The sequence below is a fragment of the Sprattus sprattus genome (genome assembly GCF_963457725.1).
Source record: "Sprattus sprattus genome assembly, chromosome: 4".
Lineage (NCBI taxonomy): Eukaryota > Metazoa > Chordata > Actinopteri > Clupeiformes > Clupeidae > Sprattus > Sprattus sprattus.
Window position 1 is genome coordinate 35,686,602 of NC_137923.1, and position 23,534 is coordinate 35,710,135.

Consider the following 23,534-nt stretch of genomic DNA (forward strand, 5'->3'; position numbering starts at 1 on the left):
TAGATGTGATAGAAACACTGTGAACGAGGACTTCATTACGGTTCATTCTTCGTGGCTGTAAGATTTGGCTACCCGTAAACGCCTCTGCCCTTTCTGTGACGTGCAACGTTTAGCGACGGTGGGAGGAGAGGAACAACACGATGGACATCCTTTCAACTTAGATTTGACTGCTGGATCTAAATCTACCAAGGTCTATCCACATGCCATCGGAGAAACTATTGGGGAATTAAGTCTCACAATGGCAAGAAAATCCAAAGTTCTTTCGCCTTATTACGGTAAACTGACAACATTTTGAAATGCATTTTTACTTTGGCCCAATAGGCTATAGGCTACTTTATCTATTCCTCAGTTCCTTGATACAACATCGAAGTATTATTGACTCACTTGTTGCGTGTTTTAGATTTGATTATTTAAATGTTTCTTTCCTATAGTGAAATCCCAGCAGATTAACACTCGATGTTTTCATTTATATCAAGGTGCAATTGAAATTAACAGACGGTATAGTCTACCCCATGACAAAGTCCTTATTTCCGTGTGAAACATTCTGAAGCTTGATTATTAGAAGGACTTTTAGATAAATTAAGTGAAGATGTAATATAACCTGAAAGCACAGTAGACTTGTAACTTGTTACCAGATTTAATCTCTAAAGCGCTGAGAGCTCTTACTACTCATTACATAATCTCCGATAAGAATGCTGATGAATCCAAACCCCTAATGCCAGACTAATACAATACCAGTCCAGCCGCTCAGGCTATGGTTTTTCAGTTATATTGAGGTGGTCCTCAATGAGCTACTTTGAAGAAGTGTGGACATGGCAGCCTGGTGTTTACAGTGCATGCCATGAAACTAACGAATGTCAGGATCTCAATCACCTGAATTCATGTGCCCTCATGCTTGTGTCTCAGAGGATGGTTTCAAAGTTATGAGCTGGCATCCATCCTCTAAGAACTACACAATTTCTTTCTTGTTAGTTTTTTTTGAGCAACCTAGCAAAGGTATTTCACTTTTTGTATTCTTAAATGTTATAGCAGGGTGTTGCTTTGGCCCTGGGGCTGATTCATACACAGAGGAGACCAAACGTTATGAAGTGAAGAACTTTGATTGATTGATTGAAGGATTTGCTTGTATCAATTGTTCTGGTCCAGGTCCAGGTGAATGGTGAGCCAATAGTCTGCTCTTGTAGTCAACATGCTGGATGTTTGGGAAATTGCCAGGTGCAAAGACCTGAGCAGCTTTGTTAAGGGTCAATTAATTCTGGTCAGATGGATGGCGCATTTATAGATCATTCAAATCATCACCAGCAACAGGGTGTTGGGTGCCAATGGATGTAAGTACAGCAGGTCTTCCTGTCTGCTCAGAAGTGAACAGTACTGCTATGGGACAAGTGGCTGTGACCACAGACCACCCAGACTACCCGTACTAACCCCTATCCACCATTGAAAGTGCCGACAACAGTCACCCTAGTATCAGGACTGGACCTTGGGACAATGGAACAAGGACGCTTGTATGCATTCTGTTTTCCTTTACAGCATGAGGATGGCCAGGTATGAGTGTCCTGATTACTAAGGGATAGTGAGGGCAACATGATGCATTGTGGGAGAAAGACAAGCAGCGTGTGTGCAGAGTGTGATGCTTGGGGCAGTGCTAGAAAAGCCTAGTTCCAGGCATTGATGCAGATGTCAATTTGACATGTCACAAGCCTAAAACATTATTGCGGAGCAGGTACATCCTCTCATGGCAATGTTATTCCATGGTGGCAGTGGCGTCTTTCAGCAGGATAATGCATCCTTCCACACTGCACACATAGTCTGGGAATGACTATAGGTACACTGCAAGGAGTTAAAGGCCATGGCCTCCATATTCCCCAGATTTCAGTCAAATTTAGCATCTGTGCATCTGTAGGTAGTTGTTGAAGAGGGGTCCCATTCATAGCGACTCTTCCTTGCAACTTAGGACTGAAGGGATGTGCAAGAGACCACAGGGAACCTTTAGAGGTCGTGTGGAGTCCATGCCTTGGGAGGATGGAGCTGGAACATGGAGGAGCATCAGCATATTAGGCTGATGGTTATAATTGGCTCATCAACGTATTCAAGGGATTTATCATAGATGTCATGCCCCATACTGCCTGACCTAAGCACTTCATGAGAAATGAATAAATGTCTCTTTAAAAAGTCTCAGGCTTCTGTGGAGGGGAGGTACGTTGGCTTTAACCTTAGGTAGGGCATTTTCAGCAATGACCCTTTGCTATTTCAGGGCTTTAAGCACCCTATACATTGACCCTACACATTGATGGGATGTATTTCAGGGCGTTAACCCTAACCCTACACATTGATAGGATGTACCCCCACTCCAGTGTTCATTGAATTATGACATTTTCCCCTCCAACATTTATAGCAACCTTCTGTGCTATTCTAGGGCACACATTATGAGAAAAGTATCCAAATATGGAGTGAAGTAAAGAAGTCTGAAGATCTGTCTAAATACAGCTGTTACATGGTGTGTAGTCATCAGATTAAAGAAATTACAAACGTATCTGAATCAACTGTCCCTGCTGTGTGCACTGGACTTGACATTTATGGGAGATCGTCCTTAATCATTTTCTCACTTTATGACTACCTGTACCCATGTGTGTCCCTACATCCCTAACCCCTGTAACAGTAACCCTATGAGTACAGTGTATACCCACTAAACTGGTCTGGCCTGTATCATGTATTTAGCACCGGATGTCTGTATATTACGTACATCTACCAAATGCTAACTGTGTACAACCCCTGTTGTTTCCCTTCCCCTTCTGCCACACAACCCTCCCCCTTCCCCCCTTCCTTACTCCACCCGGCCGACCTCAAGCAGATGGGTCCCCCCTTTCCCCTGTTGCCATTGTGCTTGCACTAAGGTGGTTCAGGCTCTGGGCTCTGTAAAGCGCCTAGAGACAATTGTACTGTTATGGCGCTATATAAATAAAATTTAATTGAATGTGTGTGTGTGTGTGTGTGTGTGTGTGTGTGTGTGTGTGTGTGTGTGTGTGTGTGTGTGTGTGTGTGTGTGTGTGTGTGTAAAAATGCTGTGTTTGGGTAGACCTTCCTTTTCAGGTACTGAATAATTGCTCGTGCATGATGTATGATGAGAAATATGTGTGAGAAATATGTGTACTTTCAGCTATTTCACACATCCAAATCTCACACAGCACTTATGGAATGTTATGAATGTCTGAATATGCGTGTGGGGGATCTGTCGAACTGTTTTAGATGGTTACTGACAGTTTTAGAATTGGCTAGTTATTTGAGCTGGTACATCCTGATGTACCTGATGGATAAAAGCTATGTGTTAGTGTTGTACACAATATTGAAGCATGGCAGATTCATCAGATATGATTCCGCTTGATATATATTGCAATGTTATTACAGTTATTCAATTTAATTTAATTTATATAGCACCAAAACTATATAATTGTGTCAAGGCGCTTTTTCACTTATTACAGTTTTCAAAACTTAAGCTATGAAATATACTGTCTATGTATTGTTTACGTGTGTAGTGAGATGAGGCATGTCCAACATGAGCTGGTCTTAAGACAAAAGGAGCTCAGATTGATTGTTCTCATTGGCTTGTGACCGCAAGGATTGAGAGTGTGCTCCACGTCAATGGAGCCAAGCCTTGAAAGTATGCTGTTGGTTATTTGACTATCCCAAATGGAAGAATTTATTTATTACATTTTATCATGAAGGTCTGACATAAATTAAAAAATTACATGGATGCTCATTTCGATATGCAGCACTTTCTTTAAACTTTGGATAGAAAAGCAGAAATACGCAAAGTTAGAGTGGTGCATGTTAAAATTAATATATTAGTGTAGTTAGTGTATTTTTTATCGCAGTTATCATTTCAATAGGTTCTGTATTAAAAACCTCTTACTTGCTCTTATTGGGCCTCATTCTCGACAGCAGTTGGGAAGACTTTCCGAAGGATTTCAGAAGGAACTCCACTTCGGAAACATTTATGAAAACATTTGCATTCTCGTTATTTTTTTCTTCTGTGCTTTCTTCTGAACTTCAGACAACTTTCAGAACTCGAAATAGCAGTCGTAACTCTACCGGAATCTGCTCAAATGGGATTCCACGGGCCATCTTGTGGTTATTTGAGGAATCGCGTTGAGGAATGACATTTGAAAAAACTCTGTATTACAGTAAAAGGGTTAACGGGCGAATTTGTGAGAACCCGTTGGTGATTGCGTTCACGTCAACTCTACAGACATCCTCGGATTAAAATAATTATGATAATAATAAATACGAGAATATTTGTATCATTAACAATTACGTTTCACATTTATAGTCACAATTATACGAGGTAGTGTTTATTGTTACACTAGGTCTACATGGCTCGTAGCTTGACTGTTCTCTCCCTTGTACGTCACTTTGGACAAAGGCCGCGTCTGCTAAGAGACTGATTGTGAATGACATGAACACTGCAAATGTAAGTGAATAAATAAATAAACACTAAGCTCAATCTCTAAGAATTAAGGCATGCATTTATTGCAATTTATACTACTACTGGTGGCCAGTCTTCACCCCTATGGTGGCCATTTCGAAGGACAGGACGGACTACAATTTATACTCGTACTTGGGACCGGTCTTCACACCTATGGTGCCTATTTTTCGATTAAAAAAAAAGAAAGTGACTGCTTAACACTATAAGGTCTATATCCTCGTCCGGGATATTTTTATTTTTGAGTTTTCGTCTTATAGACATAAAAAGAACAACCACAGAAACATTGAACCCTTTTCTAATATTATTGCTGAGGTCTTCTAGAATAGAATCATATATTCCATTTGTGCATCAATGTTTTTAGTTAAGCAAAATGTACAAAAACATCAAGGCATGTCAGACAACTTAGAAAAGTCTAAAAGGCCTTGGACCTTAGAGTGTTAAATGTGTTTTACGGACTTCGGACGTTCAACGTTATACAATATCTCCACCTTATTAATGAACACCTGTTACGAGGTGGATTCGGGAGATTGCGACAGCACACGTTTCTAAAATTGCGTCTCCTAATAAGGAGCTGGCAGGGCGTGTATGTATGCAAATCCACTTTCACGAGAACGCGCATCAATCTAAGAAGCTAATCGGAAGGAACCCAGTTGAGAAGACTTCGGCTGCTTATGAACACATTTTCAAGCGTGCGGGAATGCAGCGGAAGCGTTTCTCTTACGTTGTTTTTGCGAAGTCGTGTAAGAAACATTTCTGAAGAATTACAGAAAAAGGTAGAGAATGAGGCCCATTGTTGTTTGTTTGATCAATTCTTGTTTACTACCTCTGAGGTCATCATATTGTTCCCATGTTAATGTTACCAGTTCATTTGTGAAAACAGCGATCCTCGAAAGCCAATTTAATCTTGTGAAGGCTTATCATTTATTTATCAAGACAGACAAAGCCACCTGACTAGATGACAGGCTGTTATAAAGGCTTGGATCGCCCAAGAGCCATCCAAGAGATATCAGAAACCTGATAATGCTTGTGTTTGCGGAGGCTGTTGGACAGAGAACAAGAAGATGGCAATCCCGTTTTCAAATTCAGTGAATTCCTCCTCATGGTCCTCCAGCAGTCCGTGCAGTGTGTGTTCTCATACACAGACCTGGGTCTGCCAAAGGGAAACAAACATAAACACACCTCGACAGGTTCAGGCTGGGAAGGAAGGGATGTGATTTGATTGGCTAGTGTACATGAATTTCAACAACCTTTCGCCAGAATCACAGGCTGCTCTATCCTTCACCTTCTGTTTTTTTTGGTTACTGGGTCCTGTAGTACCACCCCTTACCAAGGTTAATGTTACTATGGTTACTGGGTCCTGTAGTACCACCTCTCACCAAGGCTAAGGTTTCTATGGTTACTGGGTCCTGTAGTACAAACTCTCATCAAGGCTAAGGTTTCTATGGTTACTGGGTCCTGTAGTACCACCTCTCACCAAGGCTAAGGTTTCTATGGTTACTGGGTCCTGTAGTACCACCTCTCACCAAGGCTAAGGTTATGGTTACTGGGTCCTGTAGTACCACCTCTCACCAAGGCTAAGGTTGACCAAGTTTAAGGCACTCTAGAATAATCTTTGGCACCGGGTAGCAGTGCTCTGACAAGGCCAAGGTAGGTTAGGGGTTGTTTTAAATGGATAAGAAATGTATCTTGTAACCCACTGAATGAGGCCTCGTTTCCCAAACGCGAAAAAGCACTTGAAATCGGTCGTAAGAGGGATCCTACATTGCAGTTTCCCGACGCCGCACTTAGCTTAAATTGTTCTTTCGCTGAGAAGAATTCTACGTGTGGTCAGGACCAGTAGTAACTTCACACTTAGCGAACTTCACACTTAACTTCACATTTAACTTCACACTTAGCGATGCCATCCACCAGGGGCGTCATTCGGCCGTCGTTCGGAAGAAAGGGGAATTTAAAAAAAAAACATGGCTACTTAAAGTGAGGAATATTTTACATTAATAAAGCTATCTACACAACTTTTTATATGTTTATAATGACTCGGTTTGATCTGAAATGTGCTACGCGACCGATGCAGAGTATGTAGGTCTTAACTGAAGCTTTCAAACAGTAGTTTTAAGGCACAATTAGCGCTTATGCCACCACTCCATTGGCTTATATGGTAGCTTTCTAGCTAGCTGCTTGTTTCGTGCTCTACACAGTTGTATACATATATATTTGCAACCATGTTCTTCATTGAAACTTTTTTTAAATCGCTAGTTTCATAGCTCATACAGTCACGCATGACGTACGCTTCAACCCCCTCGACACCTTATCCAGGGGCGTCGTTCGGCCTATTATAGAAGAAATCCAAACGATGTTTCTGTGTATAGCACATCATGAGAATGTCATTGTTTCACCTGCCTATTCCCATCAAAATAGAAATAAAGAATATTGAGTATTTGAAAATAAAGATTAGGCTATACAAAACTAGTGCAGTGCCCGTAGGAATTATGCATTCTGTAGTGTTAGCAGACGTAGAGCTGTTGGGTAGTGTAATGGCAAGACATATTTGCACTCCACATAGGTACAGGTTACACTGAAGTATTATTGTGATGCATGTTTCCTTTTCATTAAGAAATGTGTTAATGGTAGCCTTTTTGGAGAGTTACCAACAAATAAAGTTTGAGATTATGTAGTGGATGCAGTTGAATATAGATGTCAACGTTGCTGTCTAAACTATAAACTAAATGTCATAAAGAAAGAAATTATTTAAAATGAAGTTATGGTTGAAATAGGATCACTTCTTTATTGTAAGGGTAAGTGTAGGGTAAGAATGATCATGCAGTTGGACTCAAATGTAGGTTAATTTTATTGAATGTATGTAGCCTACTGTACTGTATGACTTTGATGATGCTAGCTTTGACAGCCCACTCTCAGACAGATCGTAATAAATGTCCTTACAATGGGAACACAGTTTAAATACTCTGCTGGAGATGGCGTTACTATCCCCTCCCCGAATTCAGTGCACAGTGCACGTTCGATGCACGCATAGGCTAGCTAATTTCACAGCAATTAACGTAAACAGGTTAACGTGACGTAAACAGCTCCTAAGAGATACTTAAGAACTCGTGTACGTTGCGCTCGTGCACCTGACTTTAAGATGATGTTCGGGAAACGCTCGTAAGTAGAAAGTGTTATTGAGTCTACTATGTCTTAAAAATCCACGTAGGCCGTTAAAATACGTCGTTATCGGGAAACGAGGCCTGAGTCCTTATATTATTTTCTCTCTCGCTCTCTCTTGTTAATAACTATCTTAATCCTTTTTTTATGAATAAAGACCGTTGTGAGACCATTTATGATATAGTTCAACTATTTCTTCAAATAGTTTTTTAATAAAAATGTTTGAATTGTAATTATTATTTTAGTGGAGCACACAGATAGCACAGTTGACAGGAGCAGAATTTGATACGGCCAGTATGGAGATAATTGAAGACTTTAATTTAGGCCCGCCAAAGCCTTTCGTCCGGACCGTGGAGGCAAGGCAAGGCAAAAAAAAACAGCACAAGAAACCCATAAATAGGCTATATATGTGTATACATTTTTATAATATTAAATAAAATCACATATTAAATAAAATGTTAACAAATTACCAGCATAAGTGACAACGTTTGTACGAAATGAAGGAGAAAAAGGATATTTCTTTTTTTGTTTGGAATGTTGAGGGTTGTGTGAGGTTGCCTCAAACACTTGTTAGCAGTGAGACTAGCCAGCTACTATGTGTTTCAATAGATTTTGGTCTAAGCGTTAGCAGCAAACTCTGCAACATTTTGAGAGTTATTGTGAATACGCTAACGTTTGATTCAGCGGTATCAGACTGTTTTTTTTTTTTACTTGTTACAACTGAACAAGGTTGGGAGTTATTTTGAATACGCTCATTAACGTTTGAACCATGTTGAGAGTTATTGTGAACACGTTTAATAAAGTTTGACTGACTGAAAACGGGATGAAAAACTACGTCTGTAGGGCATCTGCCTAAAAGTAGTGCGTCCAATTTCTTATTATTTTAGAACAGTGCGTCCAAAAGACGCATGGACGCATGCCTGGCTAAAAGCCTGGGAGAAGTCCTAATTAAGGGATAACGACCGCCGAAGTGTAGCCTACAATTTGACAGACTTAATGGACGCAGCGAGGCGAAGAAGTCTCCCGTTAACTCCCGTTTACAACATCCAGAAATGTGTTTTTATTATTATTTAGAAATTCCTTTATATTTAGGAAAGAAATATGCATAATAACCTGGGCCTCGTTTCCCGAACGCGCACTTAGCCTAAAAAGGACTTGAAATCGTTCGTAAGAGGAATCCTACGTTGCAGACCGGTTTCCCGACGCGGCACTTAGCTTAAGTTTATCTTTCGTTGAGAAGAATTCTACGTGTGGTCAGGACCAGTAGTAACTTCACACTTAGCGATGCAATCCAGTAGTAACTTCACACTTAGCAATGCAATCCACCAGGGGCGTCGTTCGGCCTATCATAGAAGAAATCCAAACAATGTTTCTGTGTACAGCACATCATGAGAATGTCATTGTTTCACCTGCCTATTCCCATCAAAATAGAAATAAAGAATATTGAGTATTTGAAAATAAAGATTAGGCTATACAAAACTAGTGCAGTGCCCGTAGGAATTATGCATTCTGTAGTGTTAGCAGACGTAGAGCTGTTGGGTAGTGTAATGGCAAGACATATTTGCACTCCACATAGGTACAGGTTACACTGAAGTATTATTTTGATGCATGTTTCCTTTTCATTAAGAAATGTGTTAATGGTAGCCTTTTTGGAGAGTTACCAACAAATAAAGTTTGAGATTATGTAGTGGATGCAGTTGAATATAGATGTCAACGTTGCTGTCTAAACTATAAACTAAATGTCAGAAAGAAAGAAATTATTTAAAATGAAGTTATGGTTGAAATAGGATCACTTCTTTATTGTAAGGGTAAGTGTAGGGTAAGAATGGTCATGCAGTTGGACTCAAATGTAGGTTAATTTTATTGAATGAATGTAGCCTACTGTACTGTATGACTTTGATGATGCTAGCTTTGACAGCCCACTCTCAGACAGATCGTAATAAATGTCCTTACAATGGGAACACAGTTTAAATACTCTGCTGGAGATGGCGTTACTATCCCCGCCCCGAATTCAGTGCACAGTGCACGTTCGATGCACGCATAGGCTGGCTAATTTCACAGCAATTAACGTAAACAGGTTAACGTGACGTAAACAGCTCCTAAGAGATACTTAAGCACTCGTGCACGTTGCGCTCGTGCACCTGACTTTAAGATGATGTTCGGGAAACGCTCGTAAGTAGAAAGTGTTACTGAGTCTACGATGTCGCCAAAATCCACGTAGAACGTTAAGATACGTCGTTATTGGGAAACGAGGCCCTGATGAATTCTTTGACTGGTGATAGGCCTACTGGTTGTTAATGGTAAGTAACCATTCAAGAGCATTGATATGGAACATGATTTAACTTTTCTGGGATTACGTCAAAGGTATACTGTTCCATGGACTTAATGGACACCCCATTAGCCAATCAGAAAGCAGTATGTCGTTTTACAGGGAGATACGCTTTAAAATATAACATTTAAACATAGGCCTACACAATTTTGTATGACATGAGCTATTTTTATAGGCCTAAAAAAATTGCGGCCCTCAAAACAAGTTACAAAAATTGTTCCGGCCCTTGATGTCAAAAAGGTTCCCCACCCCTGATTTAGGACCTTAAGTTCTCAATTAGCTCATAGAACTGCAATAGAATATTTTTTTAAATAGAATATATATGGGTCATTCTACCGAATTGATGCAAAGTCATGTCGGATATATTTTGAATTTTTTTATGGTTTATTCCCAAAACTTTGTCCGTATGTATATTGTACCATATCTAAAGTACACATATCTAGTAAAAGAACAGTCAAGTTTTATATTGTATTTTCAGAATGTGTCGGAATGTTTTTCCTCTTCCAAAAATTGTCACTACCGAAACATCACATTTACTGTAGTAAAAAAGTATTATTATTGACCTGTTCAGATTGTGTTTCCTTCCCTTTTCTAAAGTGTAGTTTTACAAATATTTCTTGAAGGTTTTCACAATGAAATCCATAGAAATGAATTTTTTACCAAATTTTCAAGTTCAATTTATCTGTTTCGGTAGTGACTGCACTGTTTCGGTAGTGACTGCACTGTTGATGGATGTTCATTTTTCTCCCAAAATCATCCAAAAGGTGCTCTGGGCCGCCCTTTAGTCCACACAACACATTTATTTAAAAATTATGGGATTGAACTACTTACCATTTCATTTTGTCACTACCCAAATCATCTGGTCACTACCATATGTTTCGGTAGTGACTGTTTCGGTAGTGACAATTCTAGCTAACTTTAAGCATAAATAAAGAATTCTAGCAAGCACACGGCTTTCAAACACATCTTTGAAGAGGTGAACACACATACAAACATAAGATTTTCCATGAAACCCCAAAAGGTTTACTTAATTGAAGAAAACATGCGTTTCGGTAGTGACAATTCTTAAGGTTACACGTCGATTTTCAGACTTTGGAACACATTTATATAAAAACTGTGGGATTTAGCTACTTACCATTCAACCATGTGGGACAGAGATGCAGTGTCACTGCATGGTCAAAAATGCAGAGTCGTGGCTAAAACACAGGCTCAGCCAATGGACTAAAACTCTTGTGTTTCGATAGTGACATGAAAACTAGGGACATGATTTTTTGAGTATAGTAAATTGATTTAAAAATTAAACCCACAATAATTCTAAATATTCCAAGTTCTGTTTCAACCCAATCATAAAGATCTTTGAAATTAAATAATTGAAAAAAATCTAAAAAAAATTAAAAGTGTTATTTAAAGGCATTGAAATTTAGATGTCAGGGTTGGGGACAGCTACTTCCCAATAGAAAGTACCCTATAAATGATGATTTTGTATACATTTAGCTTATCACTATCTCATGTAATGCATTGGGTTTATATAGACCATAACATATTCTAATTAAATATCTATGCCTAGATACCTAATTGTTTTGTAAATAGTTTTTATTGTTGAGGGACTGCATATTACACGAATTCGGTAGAATGGCCCATATACAAAGTGGGAATCAGTTGTTGCCTCAATGCTCAACTTCAGAGGATGAGGGAGTACATTGCAGTTAAACAACTTCTACATGCGAATGGATGTGTTGATGTGTGTGGACGGATGGAATGTAGGTTTTAGGGAGATATTTGTTTTATTAATTACTATGTTGGCTAGTTTAAAGAATTGCCCAAAGATAACTTCAAGTTAAAGATGGGCAGATCAAAGCTGGGAAGGCAGATAGTCAATAACACAAAGCTAGCCTATGCCACGTGCGTGCCAGTCCAGCCTTCCCCTCATGCCCACTGGAGATAGAGTACAGCTCACAAAGATTACACTCCTGAAGATGGAGATTTACTATACATAAATGATCAAATTCTGATGTATGTTCCAAGTACATACTGAATTCAGTTTCAATTCAAGTTTATGGAGGATTTGATTTCTGTGAGTTAGGCCGAATCTCGATTCTTCCCCTTGCCCCTTTTGCTTTGTCTTGTCTTTTTCTTAACCCTAGCACTTGCAAGTGTAAGGGCCAAGGGCTGAGATCTTTCCCCTATGAAATAGACGCCACTCGGTTTCGGGTACGTCATGCGTGACTGTATGAGCTATGAAACTAGCGATTTAAAAAAAAGTCTAATGAAGAACATGGTTGCAAATATATATGTATACAACTGTGTAGAGCACGAAACAAGACTTTCGTCATTTTTAAATTAATTATAAGCCAAAAATACTTACATGTAGTGTATGTAGCATGATAGCTGGCAAACTACCATATAAGCCAATGGAGTGGTGGTATACGCGCTAATTGTATCCTAAAACTACCGTTTGAAAGCTTTAGTTAAGCCCTACAATACTATGCATCGTTCGAGTAGCACATTTCAGATCAAACCAAGTCATTATAAACATATAAAAAGTTGTGTAGATAGCTTTATTCATGTAAAATATTCCTCGCTTCAAGCAGCCATGTTTTTTTGAAAATTCCCGAGCTGGTTTCGCGGTGTGCTCTGGGATAGCCCTTGGAGGAGCAAGGTAGCTCTCCGATCATCTCAAAAACGAGGGCCATACACCCCTTAATCTTACCCCTTAATCTTGATCAAATTGGGTATTGAGACACCACTAGCTCTCACATGAACGCGCAACTTCAAGGGTAAGGGGGAAGATAAGGGGTAAGGGGAAGTATTGAGATTGGGCCTAAGTCTACCATATAGAGTAAGTGATGGAGGGAGAGGAAGAAAGGATTACTGGGTTGCTATTATGCTAATTTAATTACAGCATTGTTATTTCCCTGAAGTAAAGCAAAGCAAATAAAAACCTTTCCTTTCCCGCTGAAACACTTTTTACAAAGAAATGGCAAAGAATTATTAATGAAGAGTTATGAATTTATACAGCAATACAGCTCTTGGTGTCAGGCACCGCTGCTGCTGGGAGGAGAGGCCTGGTGAAGAAAACACTCTTTACTCTTCATCTGGGGAAATGAAACAACAGTGACAAGTGCCATAGACCAGGCAGCAGAGAAGACTCTATGGTCTAAAGTGCCATAGAACACCGTGAAGACTCTATCTATGGTCTAAAGGGCCATAGAACAGATGGTCTAAACACCATAAAACAGACAGCAGGGAAGACTCTATGGTCTAACACTTCCAACCCAGAGGGCTTTTTTTGACTCTGTTAGGTAGTCTGCCATGCCTGATATTTGTGTATATTTCACCTAACTAAAAACCATTAGGCAAAAGTGGAATTTATGATTATATTCTAGAACAACTCAGCAATAATAAAATGAGAGTAAAAGAAATGTAGTAAAAAAAGTTTTTTATTAAAATGAAATCTAAAGACACTAAAATTAACTCTAGCTTTAGAGGTGCTCAGACTTTTTACAAAAAACACATTGTAAATATTTTGGAAGTTTTCTTTTTTACTCTGAACCTTGTAAACATATGTGTTTGCTCCACATAGGTGAGTTTAGCATTCAGAAAGTGTGTGTGATTTCTACACTAATTATAAGAATTTTACAAGGTGACACTTTTTTCCACCTAGACCCCTATGCATATTGATGAAAGAGGTGTAAACTGCCCTGTGAGTGCCCCTCCCCAGTATGGCTCACATGTCAATGGCCCTGGACTGTGATTGTGGCTATCTCTCCCCCACAACCATCAGCTTTGAAAGTACATACAAGAAATTGCAAACAAGCTTGGTGCATATAAGAAGGTGAATTTAATAAGGTGCATAAAAGTAAAGGCATAGTAGCAGTGGCGGTTCTACAGGGAGGCCTGGGGTGGCCCGTGCCCCCGTAGACATGTCCTTGGCCACCCCTGCGGCCATCCCGTGCTGACCAAATAAAACAAAATATGAATTTATTGTGATTTTACACCAAGCGCCAAAAGTGGTACTAATGCGACGCAACGTTCCACACGGGTAAATTAAAACAGCGCACTGTAGTTTGCCATGTGTGGTGCTTGTTGGAGAGAGGAGCTACGATTTAAATGTTTAGCTCGCTCCCTATCATTAATGGATCGCTGGGTCTTAAGCTTAAACTGGTAGTCTGCCTATGCCTGTAGTGGTAACCATAGTGATGATATACAACTGTCTACCGGCTGAGCTGGTGATTTTTCTGCCACATGAAGGCAGAGAAGATTTTTTTCAAGAACCAAAAGATGGAAATATCCTATGCCTGTTGACTTTCCCAGATGTTATGTGAATACACAGACATCCCAAGTCTCCCTGAAGTTCCGGGAGTCTCCCGCATATTGAAAACGACTCCTTGATGCCCGCAAATTACTTAAAATCTCCCGGAATCTAGAGCGAGCGAGCCAGACCGCGCACAGACGTGATCCAAACCGCGTAAGCATCTGTGTAGCGCGCTCACGACAGAGAGGGAGAGGGACCTAGAGACTGTGCGTGTGTGAGGCAGTGTGAGTGTGTGCCTCAGGAGCATCCTGATTTACCTGTTTCGGTAAGTCAACAAATGAATTTTCAGTGTGGGCGGGCTTTTATCTCTTATCCCGACCGAATTAATCTGAAATTAATCAGTTCAGTGTATCTAGGAACAGGGCACGGGGAGAGTGCCCCCCAAAAAGAAAATGTAAGACATTTTACAACAGACTATACAAAGGTGTACATACCCCTGTCTTACAAAAGTAAACCACAATTACAGTCTTGCACACTGTACTATCTGTAACAGTGATTTCAGCATTGCCCATGGTGGGTTAAATGACTGTAAAAGACTTGTTGTTCATTTTGTATGGCCCTACCTCTCTTGCACTCATTCTTATGTTAAGTTAAGTTATACATGTTTATATGTTTTTAAAGTAATATAAGTTTATAATCTTTAAATATCATTTGTTGCGGGTTTTTTATGTGCCCCCCTGGTTAAACCCTGGCCCCTCCTTGGCCCCCCTAGTAAAAATGGTCTAGAACCGCCACTGCATAGTAGGTACATAAAATAAGGTGCATAAAAGTAAGTACATAGTTAGATAAAGGTACATAAAGGTAGGCACATAAAATATGGTACATAAAGGTAGGTGCTGAGGAGGGGAGTCATCAGGCCCAGGAGGCTCCTTCTGATCCATCTAACAAACAGAATCAAAAATGACGAATCAATCTGCAGGTCTGTCAGTCAGGAATCAGCACAAACAAACACACAGATGAACATTTCACCAACCAGGGACATGTCACCTGTGTATCGGTTTGCCTGTTGCATGTTGCGGCAAGTAATGAGTGCAGAGTATAAGAATATGGCCTATGGATGCCAAGCATAATAACAGTTTCTCTCAGGTAGAAGGCAAAGATGAACATCACAAACTTTGCACATCCACGGGGTTCTGACTTTGATTCCCTGTGTCTTGCAATATGAACAAATCTTGCGGTTAGCACGAGGAACACAAAATGGCTTGTGAATGTGAATATTGTGAATGCGCTCATCCACAGCAATGGCCCTGCGGGGATGATAGAACGCCTTGCAGGCATTCTGGATGGTGTACATGAGGGGTTTGAGCCTGAACAGTTTATCATGTGATGAGGTCCCCCTCTTAGCATCATTCACCATGTCCTCGCTTGGGTCACTCATGTGCACATTCCATGATATGGTTTGGTACCTGTCTCTTACCATCACATCTGTCACAAAAGGGATGGAGAAGATGGTGTTTCTCCTCCAGTAGTCGGAAATGTGATCCAGCTTGATCATGCACATGTAGAAAACCAGTCCAATGTATCTGTAGAATTCAGCAACTCCAACATCCACCCATTTGTACTTTACACCTCTGGCAATGCTCCTAGCAGCTTGCTTGTTGGTGTTCTGGCAGAGGGTTTCCACAGCATCCTCTGAAAAGAACAACTTGAAGAGGTCTAGAGGAGTGTGGTTGTCTGCTGCATTCAGCTGCACACCAGGCTCCCTTGCAGGAAAAAACCTCAGTGCTGATGGAGTTGCATCATTGTCACCCTCTGACTTCCATGACGACAGATCTGGGTTAGGCTGGCAGCGTGCTCTGTTCCTTGGCGGTGTAGGTGCAATGTTCTCCAAGTTACTGTAATAAAGTAAAATAAAATTAACTGTTGCTCTTTCATTTTATGTTCGACCATTGTAACACATATCACTTTAGCTCTCTAACGACACCAGTTTCGATCACAAACACCTCCTAGTTTCGATTCACACCTACCATACGCGTCATAATAACACTAACGACTACCCACAGTAGTATGTCACGTTTTTAGCGATTGCAATTTACATCATCCGATATAGTCACCTTGTAGTTCTATGTTTTACTAATCTCAGAACAGACAACAATCGTTTATATGTGTAGCCTGTTATCATTTACCCAACTCTGTTAATTAAATAAGTTTTCTACTGTACAATAGTCTTAGCGACATAAAGTGATTTAATCGCTCTGCAAATAGTAGCATACTAAACATTCCATTCAACTCAGAGCATACCGACGTGCATTTTACTCGCTAGAACAGTTAGACACGTTTGCATTTTTACATCAATGGCTGCAATATAGTAGGGTGACCAGACGTCCTCTTTTTCCCGGACATGTCCTCTTTTTGAGACCTAAACAAGACGTCCGGCAGGGATTCCCAAATTGTCCGGGAATTTAGTTCGTGTCTCTTTGTAGTAGTTTCCTCAAAGTGAACGAGTGTTGGGAACACACCAGCGATCAATGATTAGCTATATAGAAATTGAAAAGTACCATATGCTATATATACCCTCGGAATGGCCAACCTATCTCGGTCATTGTGGGTATTATTTTGTAGAAAGGAAATAGTCAGTAGCAATCTATAACACAATTATATGCTTATCCTACATAAACTATGGAAACTATTAAAAAAACTATTCAATTAAATTAATAATTTCTTATTTTCATTGGTATTGTTGTCATATACAGATATGCAATGATTTGTGGGTAATATTCTGTTTTCCAATGTCAAGTCTCTATTTGATCATGTGACGAGACGATCTAATTTAGACGCACAATCTAAACGTCAAGACCTAGAGGCAAAGTACACAGGCAAGCACCTTTCAAACATAAAGGTGGGGATTCATGATATTCTTTTTCAATGGAAAGGATAGCCAGCCAATTCAGCCTCTCCTGCTCCATGCGGCCCCTCAGGTAGGTCTTTTTGAGTTTCAATTAGGAAAAAGATCACTCGGCTGTTGCCACTGTCACAGATGTCAGAAACAATAGCAGAGCAGTGCACTGCACACCTTACCGAAGGTGGATTTTAGGGAATGATAATCCACAATCAGCATCTTGGCAAATTGGGAGACTACGGACTGCTAGGCAATCTGCTCCAAAACAGGCCCTGAATGATAGGTCGCCGCCGAGCGCCTGTTTCATTGTATGTGTTTTTCAGATGTTGGTAAAGCTGCTGTGCCGCGCAACAAATCGTGCCTTTCATAAGTGTTTTTAAAGAACCTTTCAGCACTTTGACCGTTTGTTTACGTTAGTGTGTCAGAGTGCTATTGTTGATATCTTTCTTTTTTACATGTCTACTTTCCCAATACAATAGCCGAAGTAAATAATTCTCCCCACCGGCGATTGTTGTTGTTTACGATTTTCTATCAGTTCTCTCACCACACAACGACGTCTCATCTTTGCTCCTTGAATGTCGATATGTAATGGTATGGAGTTATTGAAACTTACTACGTGTAAAAAAGACTAGAAATTGAATGTTTATTTTTCATTGAATGTTTATATAAAGATATAAAGTTGCACTGGGTGCCTTTAATATTAAGATATTAATGAGAGGGAGGCCAGCTATCAGAGTTTGTTGTTGCTTTATCTTTTGCAAAAGGAGAGATGACACAATGGATTATACATAATTACAACATAGGAAAGTTTAACTATTATATAGTGTATATGCCTAATGTGTGTGTGTGTGTGTGTGTGTGTGTGTGTGTGTGTGTGTGTGTGTGTGTGTGTGTGTGTGTGTGTGCGCGCGCGTGCCTCTTAACTAGTAAATAACGTGCACTAGGGCCCTTGATAATAGCATGCACGAGGGCCCCCCCCCCGACCGTCACCGCTGAAGTGTCCTCTTTTTCACCAACTCAAATCTGGTCACCCTACAATATAGTCACCAAGTATGTTTAACTTATATCAGCACAGACAACCAACTCGAAACGTCAACAACAATCGTTGATATAGCCTCACATCATTAACGCCACTCTGAGAATTATATTCTACCATACAATAGTCTTAGAAGCATAAAGTAATTTATTCACTATGCAAACAGTAGCATACTAAAATATTTCGTTCAACTCAGAGGAGCATTTTACTCCCTATAAGTTAATCAACAGCATTCATTACAAGAGCTAGGTGAACAAATAAACAAATAAAACTTACTCAACAGGGATATCCTCAACGGGGTCAAGACGAAGCTCAAAGTGCATGTGTTCATCTTCCATATCGTCATCGCTCTCATCCGAGGATGTGGTTTCCTCCTCGCTGACTAGGTCCTCTTGAATTTGGCGCAAGGCTTCGGCAGCAGAGAAGGAGTTCGCCATCATGTATCTCTTCAGTCCAAATGTAAACATCCTTACATGCTGCCTTGAATACGGAAAAATGGGGCGTTTTCTCACGTTTTACTGCAACGTCATTACCCAATAGCGATCGGAGATTTACCATGATCTTATCATATGAATAGCCCTAATCTGCTAATGGGTGGGCAATCACCGGTTGCTTATACACTCTGAGAGAGAAATATGCAAGGCTTTACCTGTATTCTCCTTACAAAGTAGCCTACTCATTCATTTGTTTGTTTCGACTGGATATATTTGAAAACTAGAAGATTCAAGCTTTCTCAGGGTGTTAGTTTTATGTTTGGAGGACAAAAACTCGCGGAGATTTTACATTCTATTAATAGAAATACCACCAAACGCCCCACGGGCGCAAATCGTTTTGGAAGGGCTAAACACCATAGAACAGACAGCAGGGAAGACTCTATCTATGGCTAATCTTTGAATTTTCTCTCTTCATAGGTGAACCACGCAAGTTTGACTCAACATTTAAAGGTCCGATTCACAACAGGTATGAGATTATGAAAATCTTTTTATTCATTCTTTAATTCATTATTCACACTAATTATACTGTATATAATTGATGTAATTCCTTGATAATTTGCTGTGTAAATTACGTCAGAGTCCAATTTGGAATATGCTACGCTCTGGATAAAACACCTGAATAATAAACTTTGACCCTTTATGAGATTGAGATGAGATGAGATGAAATTGAAATTGAGATGTCTGAACCTGAACATGAGATGACAGCATTGTGAACAGTAGTCCTACTACACTTAGTCTTACTCACCTGCGTGACTGACTCAGTGCCTAGAGCAGAGTATCAAAGCATGTATCAAAATTACAGAATCCCCAAATAATACAATTCTTTTTAAAATCATTAGACCATATGAATTCTAAATATAAGTATAACATGTAATAAAGCATTTGTAACTATTACATCTAATACATCAAAAGGTATTCAAACTCATCTTCCAAGGATTACTTTATTACATTTTGATTACATCTTTAAAATATGGCTTTTGGTTTTAAAATTATTTATTTATTTTCTTGATAACCAATGCCATTAACCCGTGTGCGTTTGACATATGGGGTTTCCTAGACAGGTATTCTACTTTGTTGCAAGGTTAAAAGTGCGGTTTAAGTCAAGATGGAAGGTTCAAGCAGCAAAACATCCTACCATTCCTGGCAATATCGCCATCACCTCGAATTCAAAAATGTGCAACACAACAATGGCAATATCCAGTAGCCATTTTTTTGTGTTCTTTTTCAAAGCCTGATGAAATCTGTTTAAATACTTTTTATTCTTATCATGCATTTGTAATTTGAAGTGTAATGTGGGCAAAGACAATTATTTTGGGGCCTTAAGATGAGCCTGTAGCCACCCTACACAGATAGCTGGGTAAAACATTGAGGCTGCAACTCTGACTGATTCTGTATCCTTCAGTTGCAACACATGTAAACCAATGTGTACAAGTTGTTAACAACATGTTATGACTGTTTTCAATCGAACCTTCAGGAGTGGGTTGTTTAGTTTACTGAACTGAAGAGTCCTGAGTTATCTACTGACAGGCTTCTATAATAAGCTTAAAGCGGCTTACATGTTAGTCAAACCTTCCAATCCCTCTGTGGCCTTTAGTCTCTATTTATAGTTCCTAAATCTTGAAGGTGTTCTGCTGATAATGAAGCAGGGATTAACTTCTGTTTATGTGTGTTGTATTCACTTGGTTCCATTCTCTTCTGTTTATGTGTGATATATACACTTGGTTCCATTCTCTTCTGTTTATGTGTGATTGTACACTTGGCTCCATTCACTTGCATAATACTCAGGTACAACTTTAGATATTCTGAGATGTGAGGGGATGATCACTGTGAAAGCAGGACTAGGGAGTACAAAGGGCACTGTTATGATAAAGATCTTTGTGAAAATGATTTGTTGACAACATGATCAAATCTATGGCATACTGACAGTCAAACAAAGTCTCTCAGGACTACTGTGAAGGGTTCTGTTCCCTCTTGAAATGTATCCTATTTTTTAAGACCTTTAAGAGACATGTTTAAGGTGCATGCAATGTTGAATCCATGTTGTCCACCATTTTGACCGCGGTGGGCTTACTGCGGATACAGTATATGTTCTGAAGGTGAATGAAAACCAGAAATCCAAATCATTTAAAAATGTCTTCTCTACAGCGTCTTAGCCTTCTTGCTGGAACATAAAAGCTAATGGAAAATCAGGGAGAACCGGATCAGATTTGAGTTCTAGTTGTGTCAGATCTAGTTCATGCTGCTGTTATCACATGTTGCCCACTGAATTCAGCTGTGGTGTCGCTCTGATATTCAAATGCATAGCCTATGTTGTATAAAGGGTACAATGGAAGTTAATTAAACTGTTCTTAATGCATAATAATATATAATGCAAACAATAATGCATGCAATACTATGCCAGCTATTACTGGATGTTTCTCAATATTATCTCTCCATTGGATGTTTTTCTGCCCTTTGTGTCTCTAACCCCCAGAAGCTGCACAGACGTGCTTTGCTGTGTAATCTTCATGCTCGTCATTATTGGCTACATCGCACTTGGAATTGTGGGTAAGTGTGTATTATTGCGCTTGGAACTGTGTGTACGTTTGTATCATTCTGGCTCATGCCAAATGATCAGTCCATTTCTCCTAGGAAACGACAAATCAGTGGGAGGGGGCAAGAAAAGAGTTAATTCATGTAAGACTCAACAGTGGGTATATAGGAGTTCTATTTCATTTAATACCAATCATCACATTGTGACTCTCTTTAACCAATCATAAACATGGAAATTCTACAAAGGTTGTTATCCATTCAGCCTCAGTTGACACTTGAAACAAGATGAAACCCCTTTAACCCTAGGCATTTGAAGCCAGTTCAGGAACATTTGATGAGTGACCACAACCATAGCACTAATTATGCACCACCCATTCCTCTCATCTCTCTCATCTTTTGCTTCCGGTCTCTCTCTCTCTTTCCCTCTCTCTCCTTTTTCACTTGTCTCTCTTTGCGATCTTCTCAAAGATATACAGAGGGATGCTTTCATAGTTTTACTACTGAGTAAAGGCTGTGGGATAAAATAAATAATTACAATTAAGTGTGTTGTGTGTGTGTGTGTGTGTGTGTGTGTGTGTGTGTGTGTGTGTGTGTGTGTGTGTGTGTGTGTGTGTGTGTGTGTGTGTGTGTGTGTGTGTGTGTGTGTGTGAGGCAGCGATCTGCTCTTTTTCATCAGGAACATTTAAGAGGTAAAAGCAGATACACCAGACACAGTGGAGCTGAAAGAATATTTGATGGCTCCTACCACCCCATCAGACACCTCTAAAGCACACCACTTATTATGGGAGAAATGTATTGGCACCAGATAGCATTCCCTTAGGGGAGCAGTCACTTTCTTCCACCCAGTAGTGCAAGCTCGCTTTCAGACAGAACACCGAGCCTGTCTTCATGTGGTCTATATACCTTTACTGCAATTCTCATGTGCAGAACATTTGATTTGCCTCTGTTGCTATAAAGGCTATGGTCGGCCTGCAGGCAAATCGGATTTGTTTTTCTCAAATCAGACCTTTTGAGACGCACTGTTATTTGTGAGTCCAGACATCTCCAGCATATCTGTGTGTGTTGCTGCGGTAACGCTGTAGGTGTCAGAAACTACGATAGGTTCCTTCCAGCTTTGCCTGTGCATAATGATCAGTCCTGTGCACTGTGCTTGTAATTATTTATTTTATCCCACAGCCTTTCCTCAGTAGTAAAACTATGAAAGCATCCCTCTGTATATCTTTGAGAAGATCGCAAAGAGAGACAAGTGAAAAAGCTTCCCCTGAAGTACCAGCAGACAATTGATTTGGGTACCTGTCCATGGACAGTTGTTCTCCATGTTGACATGTCGACTCTCCTCCAGACCTTAGTTTGTCTGCATATAGTATGTGGTACAAATCTTTATCCCTGAAAGATAACTTTATTCCATTCCTGTTGCATAGATCATACGTTCTTTTTAAATATAAAATTATACATTTTCCTACCTTTTCCTGTCTAATACTTTCATACGTATCATTCATGAAATCCTGTTACACCGTTTATTAAAGTCCCTCGCCTTTATACCCCTGAAAACTCATCTTTTTTATGAAAAAAATTCCTTCCTGCCATTGATGTGGCTCTATACCATTGCCTCTTTTAGTATTCCCAGATGAATCTATCTGCCCATGGCTTGACTATGGTATCAAACAGCTAATAATGTGCTAATGCCACACAATCAACTTTGGTCCCAATCGCCAGCTCCGACTTGGCTTGATGGAAATGATAAACACCCAGATGTGCAATTAGGGAGAAATATCTTGAAACCCCTCTCTCCTGACAGGCAACTTGATGGGATTGGTTCCTTAGGTTTGTGACCTATAAACCCAGGCTGTCTTATTCCGTGTTTTTGAGACTGTCCTTGGGACACTGCAGTTCCAATGTGAGAATATACAGCCATGGCATTGACTGCTTATTTCATTCAAGTTATGTTGTGTTTCATATAAAAAACAACATATGGACATGTTAACAAGGTTGAAAACTTTTCACCAAAGAGGTCTTTAATAAATCTAGTACATTTAATTTTGACTGCAACTAAGCAGATCCCAATCATAGCAGGGACCTGCGTGAAACCCTGCTTCCTCATATCATAGTATGATCTCAGTCTGGAGGGAATAGAACTGAGATCCAGGGAGTCTAATGGGTGAGATGGCTTGCTTGTAGCAGTGATGTCATCTAATCATCCCTCTAAAATACACTCAACAAAACTCCCCTTCCAGCTCCAGGCAAAAAGATGAAATCATCGATGACATCATCCCTTAAAACTCTTAGGTTGACTGATTTCCAGGCATATGGCTGTACTACTCTCTTGCATCTAAGAAGATGATGACTACAG

General features: G+C 39.9%; 1 protein-coding gene across 1 annotated transcript in view; it reads left to right on the forward strand.

The window, feature by feature from the left end:
- Positions 1 to 238: 238 nt before the first annotated feature.
- LOC308363642 (choline transporter-like protein 5-A) overlaps positions 239 to 23,534 on the forward strand; it is a gene marked incomplete at both ends in the record, with an annotated part of 47,759 nt that continues 24,463 nt past the window's right edge. The window contains 3 exons of the mRNA XM_080836461.1: positions 239 to 275; positions 19,070 to 19,118; positions 21,126 to 21,199. Coding sequence (XP_080692587.1) covers positions 239 to 275; positions 19,070 to 19,118; positions 21,126 to 21,199 — 160 coding nt within the window. The remainder of the gene's footprint in view (positions 276 to 19,069; positions 19,119 to 21,125; positions 21,200 to 23,534) is intronic.